Below are 20,070 nucleotides of genomic sequence, written 5' to 3'. Positions count from 1 at the left end.
TCAAGGCTGCAAGAATGGAATCTTTTGTCAACTGATATGAAAATTTCAGTATTTCGCAGCCGTCATGAAGATTTGACAAAATATTTCAAGCAAGTAGACAGTCTGACTTTTTGCTGTGACATCAATGGATTGGTTTTGTGCTCTTGGATGTGAACACGACTCAACAGAATGGCGACTGTTTATTGATTCAATCTTAAGTTTGAATGCTGTTTTGCTGCACAACGGCAATATCTACCCATCAATACCTGTTGGACATGCCGTTCAGATGAAAGAAACGTATGAGAACATGCAGCTATTGCTGAACCACGTTGAAGTACAACTGGAATTTGTGTGGTGATCTTAAGGTAGTTGCAATTCTACTGGGTCTGCAGCTTGGTTACATCAAGAATTGTTGCTTTTTTTCTTAAGCACAGACTTGCATCCTCTATTTCAGAAATTTCTCACAAAATCCTACCAATTATGGATCATCAAAATATCAACAATAAGGAAGTCTGTAATGGCATTAAGCATACTGAGCTTTAATCACCATTGCTCACGCGCGGTGCACATACTTGCATAAATTTGACCTGGACAGAATAGTGATCACACTCATTTAACACCTAGCATTGATTAAAAACTTATGTTACCGAACCTAATGGCACCTGTGTAAACTGATAAATTTTAATAACATTTTTGTGCCTTACTGTAAACCGTTATGACGGTACCCACCTTAATGACAGTATAGAAAAGATTTAAAATAAATAAATAAATGGGCCTTTTAGTGCGAGAAACTGAAGTTCAGCCCTCAGATTGCTTCATTACTTTTCTTTTTACATTTAGCACTGTAGCACGCAGCTGCTCAGGTGTACATTGATTATAAATTCTTGATAAATCAGATCCCAAGTATTATATAGGTTCAGAATACACATCTCGAAAATGAGAAAATATAGTCCAAGTTGTCTTAGCTTGTGTCCTCACTACTTCAAGATGTGTGCTACAGTGCTAAATGTGAAAAGAAAAGTAATGACGCAATCGGAGGGCTGAACTTCAGTTTCTCGCACTAAAAGGCCCATTTATGCAAGTATGTGCACCGCGCGTGAGCAATGGTGATTATAAAAGCCACTAATGCATATAAACGTGAGCTTAAAAAAAAAAAGGGGGAGCAGATCCAACAGTTCTGTGCATAAATCTGTATTTTAAAACTGGAAACTGCAGCACGCAGTTTTTCATTAGCCGCACAAGTTTACTGCTCGTCCGGATGAGGTGTAAGTGCAGAAATTACGTTTTAGATCCACTATCACAGGGGTGAACTAAAGAATGCAGGATGAATAACCAGAGGGTCTGGATGACCTTGAGTTTGACTCAGCAAATTGGTGGATTAATTGATAAAGCTGGGAACATTAACGCGAGCATGTTTTAAAATCTGCTTATCTACGCACATTAAATTCGATAAAGTCCTAAGGAATGTACACGAAGTACATTTGCCCGAGTAACGGCTTAAAATCAGGAGCATGCTTACGCACAGTATGAGTAGTTTAAGTCATACGCATGCATGATTTAAAATTCCAGCAAATGTCCACTCGCACGCTCATATGCGCAAAACTGAAAAGTACACCAGCATCAGTTTTAAAAAAAAAGATAAATATGGAGGGTGCTGGTAAGACATTAGGAGTGATGGCAGCCTAATCCCTGAGCCCTCTCCCCAGTTAATTTGTAGTTAATGTGGTACAGAAGGGTTACTTTTGTGTTATTCCCTTTTCTATCTCCTGAAAGATAGTTTTTTTTATATGAACTACTGACTGATTTCAGATACAACAATGCTTATGTGGGGGAGGCCAATTTTGGTGGTGCATGTAGTCCCGCGGCCTGGGCCAGAGTGTGCCTTGCGTGTCCTTGCCGGGATTGGAGGAGTTGCACAATTGTGGTTTGATGTGATTTTTTTTCTTTTATTCTCTAGCACCGGATGATAGACTATGATTATTTATTTTTGCTGCAGTTGCTTCCATGCTCTTTGGCCCTCAGAAGTGACGGAGAAATCTGGTCTGCAGAGTTGCCACAATGGGAGCTACATGCCGGAAGCCTGGGACCATACCAGAAGTCTAGGAAGTGAGGCATGAACACTTTGAAAATCTCCAAGATCCCTATAAGTTGTACAACTCCTTGTTGGGTTTCCTTTTATTTTATTTTTTTTCTTCTTCTGCTGGAAGGACACCTGCTCTTATGTTTTCATGTGTGATTTTTTTTTTTGTTTTAAGGACTTTGTAGTTTTTTTCCTTTCTGTGGAGGCTGCAGCAAAGGTGACAGCACCACGCACATGGAGCCTGTGTCCACCTATCACGTCGGACACTTCGATAGTTAGACCAAAATCAAACTGGAACCCCCCCCCAATGCCAGGGGACCCGGCTGTTAATACTTTTCAAGAGCTTGTTATTCGGGATGTAGAGAAGCTAGAACAAATCAAGACCCATATTTTCTTCAATATGTCAACAGAAGAGAAACTAGCCTTGGACCATTTACAAAAAAGATCTGATATGGTTATCAAGCCCGCCAACAAGGGCAGAGCAGTAGTGGTTGCGAGCACTATTACCATCAAGAAGTCCTCCGTCAGGTCCTCACCACTAGTTTCTATCAATCACTCACAGAAGCCCCGACAATGGAGATTCTAAACGAGGTGGAAAAATTAGTGGAACAGGCCATGAACTTGGCTATTTAACTAATGCCAAGAAAGCATTTTTGATCAATAAATACCCCTGAATACCAGTTCTGTATATAGTCCCCAAAATGCACAAAACACTACAAAATCCTCCGGGACGTCCAATCGTGTTCGCAAATAACTCAGCTCTGGAACCGATTTCAATTTTTTTAGACAAGATTCTACAACTGTTTGTCTCTAAAGCACCCACATTTGTCAAGGACAGTTCTAGTATCCTACAGTTTTTGGATACACTTGTAGTCCCGGAAGATTGTTTACTGGTGACCATGGACATAAAATCGCTATACACAGTCATTCCACAAGATCAGGCAGCCAAAGCAGTATTTGATGTATTGGAAACATGTCCCGCGCCACAGCGACTACCATCACAATACTTGTCGACTTAGTTCTTATTGAGGGCCAATGTAAGTATTTAATGTGCGATGGAGATTTTTTTCCTTCAAATATGAGGCACAGTAATGGCTCAAGATGTCACGAATATTTTCGCCTCCTCGTTTGAAGCGACATTAATCCAGAACTGTGAATGGCAGATATATATATGCTCTGCTGGAGGAGATATATAGACGACGTCATGTTAATTTGGAATGGCTCTCAAATTAAACTCCTTGAATTCTTTACATGGATCAATTCTCTTGATTCAGGTTTGAAGTTTACTATTAATTATCATAAGCACCAAATTGCACATTTGGATATCCTTATCATGAAACAAGGCACTAGAATATGTACCAGCAATCATCGTAAAGAAAATGAAAGAAATAACTTGCTGCGCTTTGACAGCTTTCACTCCACCGAGTTTAAAAAGAATCTGCCAGTGGGACAATTTTTTAGACTGCGGCACCTATGTATGGATAAAGCTGATTTGGACCGAGCTCTGCTATATTCTCAAGAGGAACACTCGCACTTAAACTGAATAGAGCTGAACTGAGCTCCGCCATTTAAGGGAAGTACCTAATAGTGGCGAATAATAAATGCTTTAAAGAATTTCTGTGTGCTACGATATAACACTGAATTTTAATATAATATAAAAAAAAAAAAGAAAAAAAAATTTGAGTGTTGGACAGTACATGACCAATGATTAAAAATGGCCTCTAGCAGACTAACGATGGAGCAGTAATGCCTAAAAACACTGCAGGATGTTATGAAGGTCATCTATGAAACACAAGAAGTTTATGAACGTTGGGAATCTGATATAGCTCATATAGTTAGTTTAAAGGCAGTTTTGTACTGATGTCGTTCTGAATATATAGTAGTACAATCATTAAAAACGTAAAAAGAGTAAACTACAATTTCTTACCATGATAATCTTGTTTAATTTAAAGCCGCCATTTTATACAATAGGGATATAAATTAAACAAATCCATGTTTCTTGAGACACATGATGATTCAAAGTATGAATAAAACCAATTTAAAATCAGTGTGTGAGGTCATCCTGCCAAGATTACCCAAAGAAGAAACCAGAAAATCATTTAGTCACAAAGAACCCCAGACTGACATCCAAAGATCTACAGGCCTCTCTTGGTACAGCGGACTCAAGGAAAAAACTGAACGGGAATGGTGTTCATGGATGGATAGCAAAGAAGCAGCCACTGTGCTCTTAAAAAGAACACTGCTGCCCTCCTCAGGTTCACCAGACAACATACAAGACTTCTGGAATAACCTTCTCTGGACTGATACGAAAAAAAAGCTGAACTTTTCAGTCAGAATAAACAGATTCCGCCTTCCAAAGTAAGACCCTCATCCTGTTAAGCACCATGGTGGGTTATGGGGTGTGGCACTGCTTTGCTGCATCAGAACCTGCACTGCTTGCCATCAATGGAGCCATGAATTCTGCTTTACATCAGAAAATGCAATAGGACCATGAGCGGTCATCTGTCCGTGAGCTGAAGCTGAATTAAGTGAGTCATGCAGCAAGACAACAATCTTAAACAGTCACGTGAATCTACTACAGAATGGCTGAAGAAATCAAACTACCAACCTAAACCTCCGTTACAGAATGAAGGATTCACAAACTTTTTCACACAAGAATATTTGTGCGAATCGGTTTGTTGAATAAACAAATTATACATATATCTGATTTATTTATTCAGTAGTGTTATCCCTCTATCATTAGGGTTTAATAATGAGTATAAAATGTACAAAAATTGACATCCTAGGTGATTCAGAAACTTTTTCTCAGTACTATATCCCCCCTTATTAAAATGTTACAAGCATCACACTTGAATTTGAAACTGGTTTTTTTTTTGACCAGCCTAAAACGTTTGCGGTTATATTCACTTAGGCCAGTGCTCTATTTTTTTCTAGAACCAGAGTACTGTAACAGTGTGATACTTGTAGTGCTGTAATGTACCTTAAAAATGCCCCATATATGTATAGCATTGCAACATCTACCCACGTAAGTGTTAAGTCAGTAGGTACTTTTACCTGAGGTCCTATAACCAATTTTCAAAAGGAAAGAACAAGCATATTTTCCATTTGAAAACTGCCCCATTTCCCCAGGCGTTTTTCTGTTTGTTCACTGTTGTCCTGCTTTCACAGCAACCTGTTTCTGTTGCTAAAGCTGTTAGTGCAGTTGTTTACCTGTAACAGGTGTTCTCCTAGGACAGCAGGATGGTAGTCCTCACATGTGGGGTGATATCATCAGATGGAGTCCAGCATGGAAAACGTTTGTCAGTTTCTAGAAGCTTTGAGCAGCACACTGAGCATGCCCAGCCTGCCACTATCCACGCGGGATCCCCCTTCAGTCTCGCTGCATAGATGAGAGTATGAGGGGAAAAAAGTAAATAAACTGCAGGGAGAACCCAACTCCGTGGGGAGGCGGGCGGGAGTTCTGAGGACTAACATCCTGCTGTCCTAGGAGAACACCTGGAGGTAAGCAACTGCGCTTTCTCCTAGGTCAAGCAGGATGGTAGTCCTCTCATGTGGGTGGAATGCCAAGCTCCAGACTGTCCGAATTTACAGAACATAAGAACATGCCATACTGGGTCAGACCAAGGGTCCATCAAGCCCAGCATCCTGTTTCCAACAGTGGCCAATCCAGGCCATAAGAACCTGGCAAGTACCCAAAAACTAAGTCTATTCCATGTTACCATTGCTAATGGCTGTGGCTATTTTCTAAGTCAACTTAATAGCAGGTAATGGACTTCTCCTCCAAGAACTTATCCAATCCTTTTTTAAACACAGCTATACTAACTGTACTAACCACATCCTCTGGCAACAAATTCCATCTGCATTGAGTGAAAAAGAGACCAACAGCGATCGAACAAAGTGCCAATGGGCACAACAACTGCGACGCTGTAGGTCGGCAGAGGACTGTCTGGTTCCCACAGAAGCACGAATAGAAAGTTGAGCTCAGGTCTGGAACACGTTGCGCAGGACAGATTGACCGAAGGCACTGTCCCGACGCCAGTCCTTTTCTAAACAGTAATGAGCTGCAAAGGAATGAAGGGAACTTCAGGTTGAAACTCTGCAAATTTCGACAGGGACTGCACGTAAGTGAACCACAGACATAGCCAGAGCCCGCACAGACTGCGCCATTACACTGCCAGCTAGAAGGCGGCCTGCCTGCGCATAGCAAAAAGCAATGCAATCCGCCAGCCAGTTCGACAAGGTCTATTTACTCACTGCTTTTCCCAGGCAGTTGGCAAAGGACACAGAGCTGGGTGGACTGCCTGTGTCCGGCTGTGCGACCAGAGTAGAAAGCCTTTTGCAGTCCAAGGTATGAAGAACCCGTTCCCCTGAGTGGGAATGAGGCCTCGGAAAGGTGGTGGATAAAATGATGGATTGATTGAGTTGGAAGTCAGTCACTACCTTGGGCAGAAACTTAGGATGCATATGCAAGACTACACGATCATGGAAAAACCTCATGTAGGGTGGGGTACGTCACTAGAGCTTGCAGCTCACTGACCTGCGAGCCGAAGTAATTGCCACCAGGAATATGACTTTCCAGGTGAGGAACTTCAGATCACAGGACTGCAGCGGCTGAAAGGGAGAACACATGAGCCATGCCAGGACAACACTGAGATCCCAGGATGTGACAGGAGGCTGAAGGAGGGGCTTCAACTGGAGGAGACCCCGCATGAAATGGCCTACCAAAGGTTGCACTGAGACAGGCGCGACAGCAACACCTCAATAGTATGCACTGACCGTGCTCAGGTGGACCCTGACTGAACTGATTTGAAGCCCAGACTCAGAGGTGCCACAGGTAGTTCAGCAGCCAAGGAAGGGGACATAAGAAAGTATTCAAGCCACACCCCACACACCAGACGTAAAAACCTTTTCCACTTCAAACTGTAGGACTTCCTGGTGGAAGGCTTCCAAGATGCCACCAGTACCTGGGAGACAGTCAGATAGCGCCAGGGGCTGAAGGACTATGCGCCTAACCTCCAAGCTTTCAGAGCCAATGCCCGGAAGTTCGGATGATGCAGGGTGCCCTGATTCTGGGAGAGAAGGTTGGGCACTGTCCCCAGCTGGACGAGGGTCTGCACTGATAGGTCCTGTAGAAGCAGGAACCAGACCTGTGGAGGCCAGAAGGGTGCCATGAGGATCATGGACCCTCTGTCCTGGTGAACAGAGGTGTCCTCAAAGGAGCGGAAGAGGAGGGTACATATAGCAAGCCCCTCCCCCAGTGGAGGGAGAAGGCGTCGCAGGCCAGATGTCTGCCCCCCCCCCCCCCCCCCGACACCAGGGAGCAAAACTTGCTCACCTTGTGGTTGTGTGAGGAGGCAAAGAGGTCCAAATCCAGCATACCCCACTCGTGTGGCTGGAAGGAGCAGTCCGCCAGCACATTCAGGAGCCCTGGCAGACACGTGGCTCGCAGAGATATCCCCTACAACAGGGCCCAAGATCATACTTGCACCGCCTCCAGATAGAGTAGGAACAAGTCCGTGCTACTCTACTTGTTGAAATACCACATCACTACTTGGTTGACTGTCCGAATCAGGACTTCCTTGTGCAACAAATGGTCTCTGAACGCTCACAAGGTGTACCGGATCACCCGAAGCGCCAAGAAGTTTGATAGTGTGCTTCGGAGATGGTCCAGAGGCCCTGCGTGTGGATACCACTGACATGGGTTCCCCATCCCTGGGGGGAGGCATATGTGGTGAGGATCACCTGAGGCAGAGCAGCTTAGAAGGAAAGTCCCCTTTCCAAGGTGGAGAGATCTTCCCAGCAGGACAGAGACACTCGCACAGGATCTGTGATTGTGACGCGAGTCTCAAGATCTTGAGAGGCCTGTCACCACTGGGACCAAAGGTCACAGCCTTCTGCATGCACAGGTGGGCGAGAGGGGTCAAATGGATGGAAGCCACCATGTGGCCTCACAGACGGTGGGCAGATACCTGCTAGCTGTTCCTGACAAAGGTGGCCAGTGAGGCGAGGGCAAGAGCCCGATTTCTGGGCAGGAACACTCTCACATGCACTGTATCCAATCTGGCTCCTTTGAAGTCCAGCTGAGGAGATGGGCAGAGATGAGACTTAGGGGTAATTGACAAAGTCTGTAGCATCTGCACAGTCAGGGCCAGAGCCCTCAGGGTCCCCTGCTCAGGAGTCGATCAACCAGTCGAGCTATGGAAAGATATGAACCGATCGACGTCTGAGATAGACAGCCACCACTGCCGGGCATTTGGTGAAGACACGAGAGGCTGAGGCCAACCCAAAGAGCAATAGCCTGTACTGGTAATGGGCCTTTCCTACCACAAAGTGGAGGTACCTCCGGTGGCTGGAGAAAATAGCTATGTGAGTGTAAGCTTCTTTGAGATCGAGGGAGCAAACCTAGTCTCCTCTGAGGAGTGGGATCAGCGTGCCCAGAGAGATCATCTTGAACTTTTCTCTTGCGATAAACCTGTTCAACGCCCTGAGGTTGAGGATGGGCGCCATTCCTTTTTGGAATGAGGAAATATCTCGAATAGAACCCTCGGCTCTGCCGATGGTGCGAAACCAGTTCCACTGCGCCTGCTACCAGGAGGGCAGAGAGTTCCATTTGAAGTACGACCTGTTGGGTGGATGAATCCCACGATGGACATGGGGGCGTGACTTCCGGGAGCAGATTGAAATTTAGACGGTACCTAGGATGATGCCACAGATGCCGATAGCTTGATCTTCTTCAATCCGAACAGCTGCTCCATCTTGTCAAGCCGAAGACTACGTCCCTTCGGGGTCATATGAGTGCATAAGCAGCAATTCCCAGACGTCATGTGATGCCCCCAGGCAGAGGATATATCTCATGGGGGTCCATAATGGACATGGCCCTCGGGCATCGCCGAAAACCAGAGGTAGCCCTGACGGAATGAAACAAAAAGGATGCCAAATCAAAGTCTATGATGGCGGGTGTCAATAGCCAGCAGTCACCAAGGCACCACCACTGCGGGGGAATCAACCGTGAAAGGAAGCTTACCAGAAGCATTAAAATCCCTAAGGACACGACACGGAAACAGAGGGACTCAGTGAACACCGTAAAGAAAATCCACGAAAAATGCGAGAAAAGAGAAAGTTTTCCACAAGGCCAAAAAAAAAAAAAAAGCCAAAGTTAGCTCACTCACACCATGATGCTTACAGTTCCAGAGAAAGAGACTGGAGAGGGACCCCACACGGACCCGTAGTATAGGGCATGCTGGGTATGTTCGGTGTGCCAAGTCAAAGTTCCAGAAACTGACATAAGTTTTCCTTGTCAGTGCTCCATCTGATGTCGCCCATGTGCGAGGACTACCATCCTGCTTGTCTTCGGAGAAATTAAGCTGTGCATAGGAAATACGCAGCAGACACGGGAAAAAAAAAAAAAAAAAAAGATTGCCCTGAGAAAAAAAAAAAAGTACCCACAGAAATTTACAACTGTTTTTTCTGTGGAAACATTTTGGGAAAAACATTTTTGAAAATGCAAAACTGCATGTTATTGCCTCCTCCCAAACTAACCCTGTCCCAAGGAAGACCTCCGCATGTGAATAAAAGTGCTCAGGTTGTAGAACGTGCATACTTTTAACCACGTGGAGGGTAAACAATTTTCATAAAGCTCTTTTAACTGAATAATAATTGCCCTCACAGCAAACAGTCTTCAAAGGGATCTATAAGTAAATTAGGTAAAGGCATGCAGTGATTCTACTTTGTTAACAACTATTCCAGACTTTCTATGGTACACTGGCAGTACAGAAAAGCTTAAGTCATTCCAGATTTTGCAGGGAATGGTTTAGTAACATTTTACACAGGCACCACACACATCCATGTCTCTAGCATGGAATGACACCTGTAAAAGAAGCTTGTTCAAACCGTACAGCAGTAATTACTTTTCCGCAACTCCACTTCAGGATGGCTATCGGTCACTACAGACTCTGCATTTGACAATTAGTGATTTTCCATGCCAATAATCTGTAATTAAACTTTACCTGTGGCCATTCCCCATCTGAAGTTACTCGCTTTATTATCTCATTTGCTGTTCTCTTTCTAGAATCTGGGTCAATGCGGGACACCAATACAGGCTGAGTAGCACGGAGCATTCCTTTAAAATAAATGTAAAAAGTCAAATATTTAAGATGCGTAAAACTTAAAACAAGGTTTTCTAAATTCAAAACTCATCTCTTGCTGTAGGTTTATCCCAATAACTGATTTCCTCAGCTTTTTGCCCTGGGTTGAGTCCATGACACTTTTTTTTTTCCCAAAAAGCATCTTGGGCAGGACACCACAAATACTTTAAAGTAGATAATTAAGCTTCCAGACCCTGTGGTTTCATATTGAGTCAATGGCGAAGCCACATTCCTGCAGTGTAGTATACAACACATCCTCAGACAGGAAGAAACTTCAACCTCCATAAGGGCGGGATAATTATTACATAATATCTGTACATCCAGAACGTTCAGGAGACAGGGGCAAAGCTGGATATTTTCAGAAAACCCAATATAAACAGGAGCAACTTTGATTTTGCTTCATAGGGGTCAATTTTGAAAAAAAGGGCAGAGCATCTAATGTAAGCTCCGATGAAATAAGAGAAGTAAAAAATGTGTGCTCACTTTCAATGCACATTTTCTTTTCTTATATGCAAAAAGTTAACACGACTGATGCAGTAAACCTATGGTAGGTACCTAAGACATCAGGAATATTTAAAGAGAAAAAAAACACACCACACACCAACCTGTAAAACGTGCAAAGACTTGATTAGTGTGCATAAACCATGATATCTGCGTATAAAAGCACAATGTCTACACAAGTCATATTTTATGCAGGGAAAATGATTTGAACAGAAATGTTATTTGTTTGATATCCCAGAATTTCATTATGACCTCAATGCAGTTACAATAAAATAGAGTTACTTACTTCTAACAGGTGCTGTCCAAAGATAGCAGGATGTCAGTCACGAGCATCATCACATTGAGAACAGAATATTGACAGTCAAAGCTTCTTGAAATGTTGAGCATGCCCCACTGGGAATGAGCAGCCTTGACCACTCCCCTGCATCCCATCAGTCCATGATACAGCTAAGACTTGGAGAAAACAAGTCCAAGGAGAGGTAGAAGGGTTTTGTGAAGACAGAGAATACCTTTTATAGCTAAGTAACTATTTTCTCCAGTTCTCACATGAAGATTTCCAAGTTACAGGCTGCTTGAACAAAAGGAGGGAAAAAAAAGCCTCCAAAACAGTGCCAATGGGCAAGACTGTTTTTAGTGGTGACACGCCATCCTAATATTTTCTGTTTGGTTTTTCTCTTATGGCAGTCTGAAACCAAAATAACAGGCCCTACGAGGCATGGAGTTGGGTTCTACACTTCAAAGAGACTCCATAAGACAGACAGACCAAAACTACTATTATGTCAGAAGCCCCTGTTGAAACAATAGTAAAATGTGAACGAGTGGAGAAAACTCCATGCTGCAGCTCTACAGATCTCCTCAATGAAGACCGAGTGGACCGCTTACACTGTCATGGTTGTAACAGTGAGCTTTTATATAGCCTGTCTGCACATAAGAGAAGGAAATGCAATCTGCAAGCCAAATAAAAGTAAACTGCTTGACGATGGCAATTACAGGCATATTGACAACAAAACAAAAAGCTGGGAGGGCTTCCGTTGACTCCAGACAGAAGGCTGAAGGTCCCTGGGAGATCCATGCATAGAACCGTAGTATTGTGAGAAACTTTGTATAAGGCAGATTAGTCACTAGGGACCAAGTGTCAAAGTGACCGCCACCAAAAATATGACCTTCCAAGTCAGCTACTTCTGCTCACAAGACTCCAAAGGCTCCCAGTTCATCAACTGGGTGAGTACTACACAACAGAAGGCTTGACGGAAGACTTCAACTGAAGCAACTAAAAACTGAACGGAGATGAGTTACCTTCCACATGATGGTGATGAGTACCAATTGCACTGAGATGAACCCTGAGCTGATATACTGCAGGGGAAGAATTCAGTAACTCTTAATCCAGTAGGAGTATTGAGAGAAGATGATTAGTCAGTGTTGTTTTGGGAAATCTTAGCATATAAACGTTTAAGTGACAGGTGAAATAGTGGGGTATATTCTCCAGTGTGTGCACCTGAATAAAAAGCAAGGATAAAGGTAGGCAATTCTAGTGGGAGTGCCCTTTCACCTACCCCCAGCCCTAGGGCGAACGCTGGGAACAAATAAGCACCGCTTCTGTTTTTTGTTTTTTTTTTAATAGAAACTTTACTGACAAGAAAGAAAAGGAAAAAAGTTTACTTTCCTGAAGAAGGGTGGCAGAACTTCCCATGATCCTCGCTGAGGGGGAGGGAGCTGGACCACAGACTGTCACCCCCAGTGTACCCTAAAGAGCAAATTTGAGGTTCCCAACCCCTGCTCGTCCTTAACCTACCACCAGGAAGGATGGTCCCAACAGGACCTTGCCAACCTCCTGGGAGGAAACTCTGATTAATGTCCCTAATACTTCTCCCCCCCCCCCCCCTCCCAAACTCTGGTACAGAACTGCAGGTTTTGCACCACTTCCATTTGCTGGGGAGAGAGAAATACTGAGGAAATGTAGGTGGCACACCAGGTTAAGAAACTGTGCCTGAGAAAATCTCTCTGTCTCCATCTGCTGGAAGGGAGGCAAAACCCAGGAGTCTGGACTGATCTGGGTACATACAGGGAAAGGATCTTTATCCTGTTGGACTCTATGCCATCCTAGACAAAGCATTACCCCGCCACCAAGATGTTCCTTCTCTGTCACTGTAATATAATTTGCACCCTAGTATAGCATTATCCCATTGGTTATCCTCTTTCCACCTTGTTTCTGACAATCCAGTGGAAGCACTGAGAGGAAGAGGTCCCCTTTTCCTAGAAAAGGAATCAGGATATTGAGGGAAACCACTGTGAACTTTCCCTTATCACCACCAGGTCAAGGGTGGGACAGGTTCCCTCCCTTAGGCTTAGGGATCAGGAAGTACCTGGAGCAGAATCCTATCTTTTTACCCTGGTGAACAGGGTTTATCACATGATCTTCTAAAAGGGAAGGAAATACCCTTTTGCAACAAGTCCTAATGTAGGAGTCTGTCGAAGAGCTTCTTGGTGGACAATTTAGAGGACTATCCAATAGGCATACTCTCCTATGCTGAGTCCCTGAATGTCTGAAGATAACCAGGGGCAATGGTTTACTTTAATTCTCAGCCTTCCTTCAATAGGAAGGTTCTCTGACAGACACTGGAAACTGGGCTATGCTTTTCCCAATCCAGTTAGAGCACCATGCCAGATCGTGGCTGGCTTGTGAGCAGTGGGCTTTTGGGCTCTCTGAAATGAGAGCAAGTACCCTGCTGTCACATGGGGGTAGGGGGCAGGGGAAGATGGGAAGCAAATCCTCGCTTTTTGGCACCTCACAAGATCCTTGACTTTGGATGGTGGGTCTGGTGCACAGAGGGCATCATCACTGAGCTACCACATCCTTAACACTATTGTCAAAAATGTTCGCCATATCATGGTATTCTAAATGTTATAGGTCAAGCAGGCAATGCTATCTATACACTCCAGCACATTGACACTAGCAAGTTTACCAATGTACTAGCATCTGAAGGACCAATAGGCAGCTATTTGAGCATTGAACATAGCCACTTGAAATGCCTTCCTCCAAAGGGTGCCCAGGGTAGAGTGGGTCAAAAATCTTGCCCTTCCTAGGGGCAGATTTGAGCATCATAGACCAATGAGATAGCAGAAAGGTAACATACTACATTCCAATCTGGATCTTCCGAAAGATCTCATGGACAGGCACTACCACAATAACCATGGAGACATTCAAAAACTGGTCCTGAATTCTTCCTCCTCCTGCAAGTTAAATGGAATGGCATCTGCTATTTTCCTCAAAGTCTCCATAAGAAATCCTACAGGGGAGATGGGACTGACCACTCCTGCTCAGAGCCCATCCCAAAACTTATCACATCCAAATCGGATAGGCATAATAGAGTATGGATTGGGATCTCACCTGGCTAGCAGACAATACCCCAGAGAGGACTTGGTTGCCTATGGGGTCCGGCCAGAACATTTGTGCATTGGGGAACTTCTCCTGCCAAAGCACTGGAAAATGTCATCAATGTCTGGGCACCTAATGTTGATTCCCATTGGTGTGGCCATGCCAGAGGAACTGGATATCAGTCTGCCTTGATACAGACATTTACACTCTTGCACCAATGCACTGCAGGGCCTTCTAAAGATTTATGTCCTGCTCCTCCTTGAAACGGCCAATGCCAGTACAGGTTGGGAAGAAGGGAGAAGAGGCAACTCGATCACCTGGACTCTTGAAGACTGATACGATTCCTGGGACTGCTCAGGGGAAGATTCATGGCTGCTATCAGAATGTCAGTTTTTTGCACCAAACTTCAACCAAATGTCAATGCCTCTTAATCCTTCCTGATGCCTTGAAAAGAGGGCTGGAGGGGAACTGATACCACCCCAATGTTGATGCACCATCGATGGCTGGTCCAGTTCCTGGGTCCCTCTATGTTTATGCCTCGGATCAGGCTAAACTCTCCCCTAATTCCCACCAGGAATGATATCTTCGAAGGGTCATAGCCTCACCAAGGATGCAGCCCAAGATGTGATCAGACCCCAGGCAAAGCACCCACTGATGAAGAGGGAGCAGGGGATCCAATCCCAGCCGCCCAGGGAGCATTTACCTAAGCCACAAGCCTTCCAAGGCATCAAATGAAAAATAAGAGTCAAATAAACTACTCAATGATAGGGCAAAAAATCCCTCACAGGTGATACCACGGAGCACCAGAATCAGTGCACCATGTGACTGAAGAAAAACATAAGTGAATTTAAAACCATATGAAAATACCTACCTAGGCATAACCAGCAGGGCCTCGTGAGAAATGGCTCCTGCAGCTCCAGAAATATTTCCCTGGAGCGACTGTAAAACAAAGATGAATCCTGACCTGCAGGCTGTGTGGAAAAAATGAGCATGAAGGGCCTTACATGGAACATGGAGGAGTGGTAAGGGCGTGCTCAGAGCTTCCAGAAGCTTCATGCCAGGCTCCATCTGATGTCACCCCTGCAAGAGTACTGCTGCTGTGTTTGACGGGGAAAATTTGATACACTCACCACTAGTAAGTAAGAAACAAATTCTTACTTTCTAAACTTTCTCTGAATCCTGCTGCAGTGAACAGGTGCATTATGTCCCCCTATAGCAGATGGAGGCAAAGCACACAGGCTGTGACTTTATCACCATTATGTTTAGGTGGTGCAGTACAGAGAAACTCCAGTATCCCTATGACAAAGGACTTAAACTGCATTAAATATATGCAAAGTACCACCTCAAACATACTGGGAGAGACCACACCCAAAACTCACCCCCTTTAAGCAAAAAACTCTGGAAGCACAGGCAAGGCAGAAAGACCATACATTCTGTCAACTATACACATACATAAATAATCTGTAGTAACATGCCTCTATGGAGGAAAAAGGCAGTCCAACTTCCCAGGAAGGTCTGGGGCTGGTGTAGCAGAATTAACGGAAAGAAAATTAGCAGATAAAAAAAAAAAAAAAATGTCTCCTTCCACCTTGCTACACCAGTCCAGTCAGTCCAAACAGGTGGGAAGATCCAAAGCCCCACTATTATGGGTGGAAGGAAGGGCCACTAAGAACATCAGCCCTTAGGCAATACATCCAGACAGTAATGCAAGGACAACCACATGGCTGCCCTGCAACTGTCCTCAGGTACAGCCATCTCCACCCAGAAGGAATACTGTGCATGGATAACGCCTAGCTCCCACTATCCCATAAGCAAGTTTGTCAAAGAAACCATGACCTTGACCCAACAAGCTAAAGAAGTCTTACAGGCCACTTCTCCCTCATGCAAGCCACTGCCAACAAAGCAGACTCTCAGACCTACAAAACCAATTACCGTAGTCATTCCAAGTACTGAATGAGAACCCGAACATCCATGAACCTCACTGACCAGCTAACACCCCCCTCTCTAGAAAAAGCAGGCAGGGTGACCAACTAATCCAAATGAAATGCTGAAACCACATTTGGTTAAAGAAAGGGACAGTCAGAGGTGGCAATCATCAGTAAAGGATCCCCTACAAGATAGTCTTCATCTGAGAGACAATGTGTAGAAGAACTCACCCCCCAAAACAAGAACTATGAACATGCTTTAGTAGCTCAAAAGGCACAGAGACCAGGGCCTGAAAGACCAAAATAAGTCCACTGAGGAACTAAAAGCCCGAATGGCAGCCAGGGTCAACTTCTTGGAGAAAACACGAACCACATCAGTACAGTTTGCCACCAAAATGCCCTGCACTTCACACCAACAACAGGAGACTGCTGCAATTTTAACCTTCAGGGAATTACGAGCCACTTCCTTCTCCAAGCCTGCCTGAAGAAAGGATCAGTTTTGTAAGGAACTGGGGAGCCTTTTGGGGGTGGAACCAGGCTGCTGGCGCTAACCTTTAAAAGGGAGATTGTTCTAGTTTAAAAGCTGCTCTAAGGGGGAAGCCGACAGTCGCTCAGCAGCGCATGGTTCGGAGGGAGGTATCTTCAAAGGATACTAATGATGCATTAGAGTTAGGGGATCCCACACAATGGTTCCTTCATGAAGCTCGCACATGGTTTAATATTAATGAATGGAAAGGTTTTCATTTTTTGTACTCATTCATTACTGTGTGTTATCTGCATTGCTTGCTCACCATGGCACACAGTTTATATAATTCTTCATTTATAGTATTCTAGTATATTAATTTTTATTTAACTTTCAATATTTACTTATAAGTAGTGGCAGATTACTTTGCCTTCCCAGCGTTCTTTCTTTATTTTGTCTTTTCAGTGTGCTCTACTCGTTATCAGTGCTTTTCTGAGCTTGACAGATTTTAAGGAGGACTGACCATCAACAACCACCAGTATGTATATATATATATATATATATATATATAAATAACATACATTTCAATATACCCTAGGTTTTTACCTTTTTTTTTTTATTTATAGTTTATTATAATTTCTTAAGTACATTCAAGTAAAATATGAATAGAAAATATGGATTCACAGCAAAAATCAAAAAATTTTTAACTTCAACCTCAAGAAAACATTATTCTGTAAATTTACATACAGACCCCATAATCAATGGGGGAGCCTATTATATCTAAGAAAACAAGGTAATTATGAGAACATAAATCAAGAGAGACTTTTACTTTTTTACCAAACTCTTTCTCCAACTGGGGTAGTAACCCTTTTAACCACCTTTATCCTGAAGAAAAGGTTCTAAGTGTCCTGGGTCAGTGAAAACAAACTTATTTTTTTGAAAAGAAATCATACATTTGCATGGATATTTAAGATAAAAGGTAGCCCCTAAGGCCAATACCTTCTGTTTCATTAACAAAAAGTGTTTCCTTTCTGTGCTGAGTAGCTCTCGACACGTCTGGAAACATTTGCACAGTTTGTCCACAAAACGCAAAACTTTTATTCAAAAAATATTTCTGGAGAACCAGATTTTTCTGACTCTCCAGAGCAAACACCACTACCAATGTTGATCTTATCTGGATATTATCCACTGACGCCTCTAAGAAAGATGTTAAATTAGGGCTTTCAGGCTGGAGAATATCCATATCTCCATCATTTTTTGCCAGGGTTTTTTTTATATTAGATACATAATACAAGTTAGAAATTATTATATCTTCAGAAATACCCAAAATTTCTTTTGAGTATTTCTTAAATAATTCATAAGCCGACAAAAGTCTAGTGATGGGAAAATTCAATATTCGAAGATTCTTTTTTCTCAAAACATTATCTATATTCTCTAACTGCTTATATATCATTAAAGTGTCTTTTATGAAGGCTGATCCTGACGCTTGCATAGAGGTAACTTGTGTGGCATTTACCACCTCTAGATGTTTTAGTCTCTTTTCATGATCCTCCAGGGCAGTCTTAGTATCTGCTGCGAAGATGGTGGCTTGATTCATGGACTGGACTAATCTCCTGTCCATGTTAGTTACTGCCCTCCACACATCGGTTAATGAAATATTTTCAGGTTCAGACATGCATGGTTCCTCATACAGAAGGGGTCTACTACCCCCCTCTTCCGTGATGTTCACTCCCCCTACTGCTCCCATGACTATTGTCTGTACCCTCTCTTTTGCCTCTGCTGGATTAGCAGATGTCATTGCTAATTGGGAAGGGTCATGTTCAATTCCATTAACCTTCCCACCAGTCAGGGGTGAAATGGACGTTTGGATCTGGGCTGGACTCCCGGAATCACCCGATGAGAAAGATATTTCTGAAGCCAGTTCTCTAACATTATATCTCACCCTCCGCTGTAGGTGGTCATCCATGGGGCCTCTGACTTCTTTCACCGTAGGAGTGGAGGTTTTTACCTTTCTCTTTCTCCCCATCAGATGGCTAACTTGTCTGCCGGAATTTCACCCAGGGGCGCGCGGCTTCGGCTGCGCGCCGCAGTGCTGATCTTAAATAGCCCCAGCGGCTCCCGCTGACGTCGGGGGTGGAGCCGGATCTCCTTCGGCTCCTTCCGGTATCGCGTCCTCCTGCCCTGCACCCTCCGGTGCGCTCTCACGGCGATAGGCTCCCCAGGTTTTTACCTTTTTAATACATTCTGCCTTATTTAGATTTAGTGTCTTGTTATTTATGCTGATATACCTATCCAAATAACTGGATGACAGCTACAACGGGCCGCTTCTTAGGTGTCGTTTTTTTGTACTATCAGCCAATTGAGTAAATGTTTGCAAAAAAAGATGTGTACCCAGACGTTTCTTGTTCTGGCATTTATCACTCATTTGTTTTTAAGGAAGTCGATTAAATTATTAAGTTATTTATTTATATATTTATAATATCGTAATCAGACTATTCTAAGTAGATGTTATTTTCTTTACATAGGAACTTGTCCTCAGTATCTTTCTAAGATGATTTACGATCTCATGGTTACAGGGCTGATTGGGCCGCTCAAGGGGGGGAGGGGGGGTTTCATAAGTGTTAGTATGAATGTGTATGACTGTGGAATGGATGCTGGGTTTGGGGTGGGGGTTGGGGGAGTGGGAAGGGGTTGCAGTATTGAAGGGTTATACAAAGTTACTGGTGTATCAGGTGGCACATAACTGCTGAAGTTTCTATGTAACAGTTTCCTAAGTTTTTGTTCTACTGTTTTGTTCGCTCAGAAGTTTCTGGGCGCGATTGGTTTTTCACTGCCTGCTAACACCAATAAAAAATACTATTCTGAAAAAAAAAAAAAAAAAAGATCCATTCATAAATGTACATATATAGGGACAATATAAATATATATATATTAGTTGTGACACTGACAAGCATCAGGTTGTGTTACAAGTGTATAATATCTATAATATATTGGGCTTGGGGTCCGTCGGTGCTCGCACATGTTCCACAGCCTGCCGATAGATGGCGCTATAATGCTGTCCGTCAGTGCTCGCGCGGCCATGAGCTACTGCACAAGATTCCTCCTTCAAACCACAAGGACAGCAGCCATCGTGGGACAGGCAGCAAATAGCAGAGGACACCCTGGCATGCTGCGAACGGAGCTCGTTCCGCGGCACACGCTCAGTTCACGGCAAAGATGAAGGCACGGCGCGCCCTTCGTGGTGAAAAAGGAAGCCCCCCCGTGTGCCGCGATCAGCATGCCTGGACCTTCACCTTCGCCGCGAACGGAGCCTGTGCCATTCGCGGCATGCCGGGCTGTCCGCTGCTATTTTATGATGAAGCTGAAAATGGAAGGCCCCCCCCGTGTGCCTGGAATGCCTCACCGGGACTTCCTCTTTGCCACGGAGGGCACGCTGGGCCTTCATCTTCGCCACCAATGGCATGGGTCCCGCAGCATGTGAGAGAGTATGGGGGGGGGGGTGCCGGTGAGAGAGAATGTGTGTGTGTGAGTGTGAGTGAGAGAGAGGGGTGCCGGTGAGAGAGAATTGTGTGTGTGTGAGAGAGAGGGGTGCCGGTGAGAGA

General features: G+C 44.1%; 1 protein-coding gene across 3 annotated transcripts in view; it reads right to left on the bottom strand.

Moving 5' to 3' along the window:
* The window catches only part of LOC115082320 (lysophosphatidylcholine acyltransferase 2-like), a 123,535-nt gene that overhangs the window by 79,538 nt on the left and 23,927 nt on the right, over positions 1 to 20,070 (bottom strand). For all 3 annotated transcript variants that reach the window (XM_029586553.1, XM_029586552.1, XM_029586554.1), the window contains exon 4: positions 10,066 to 10,178. In XM_029586553.1, the coding sequence (XP_029442413.1) occupies positions 10,066 to 10,178 (113 nt within the window). The remainder of the gene's footprint in view (positions 1 to 10,065; positions 10,179 to 20,070) is intronic.

Source organism: Rhinatrema bivittatum, unplaced genomic scaffold (assembly GCF_901001135.1).
Source record: "Rhinatrema bivittatum unplaced genomic scaffold, aRhiBiv1.1, whole genome shotgun sequence".
Classification (NCBI taxonomy): domain Eukaryota; kingdom Metazoa; phylum Chordata; class Amphibia; order Gymnophiona; family Rhinatrematidae; genus Rhinatrema; species Rhinatrema bivittatum.
Note: the sequence above shows the minus strand (reverse complement) of the source record. Positions and strands in the feature narration are given on the sequence as shown.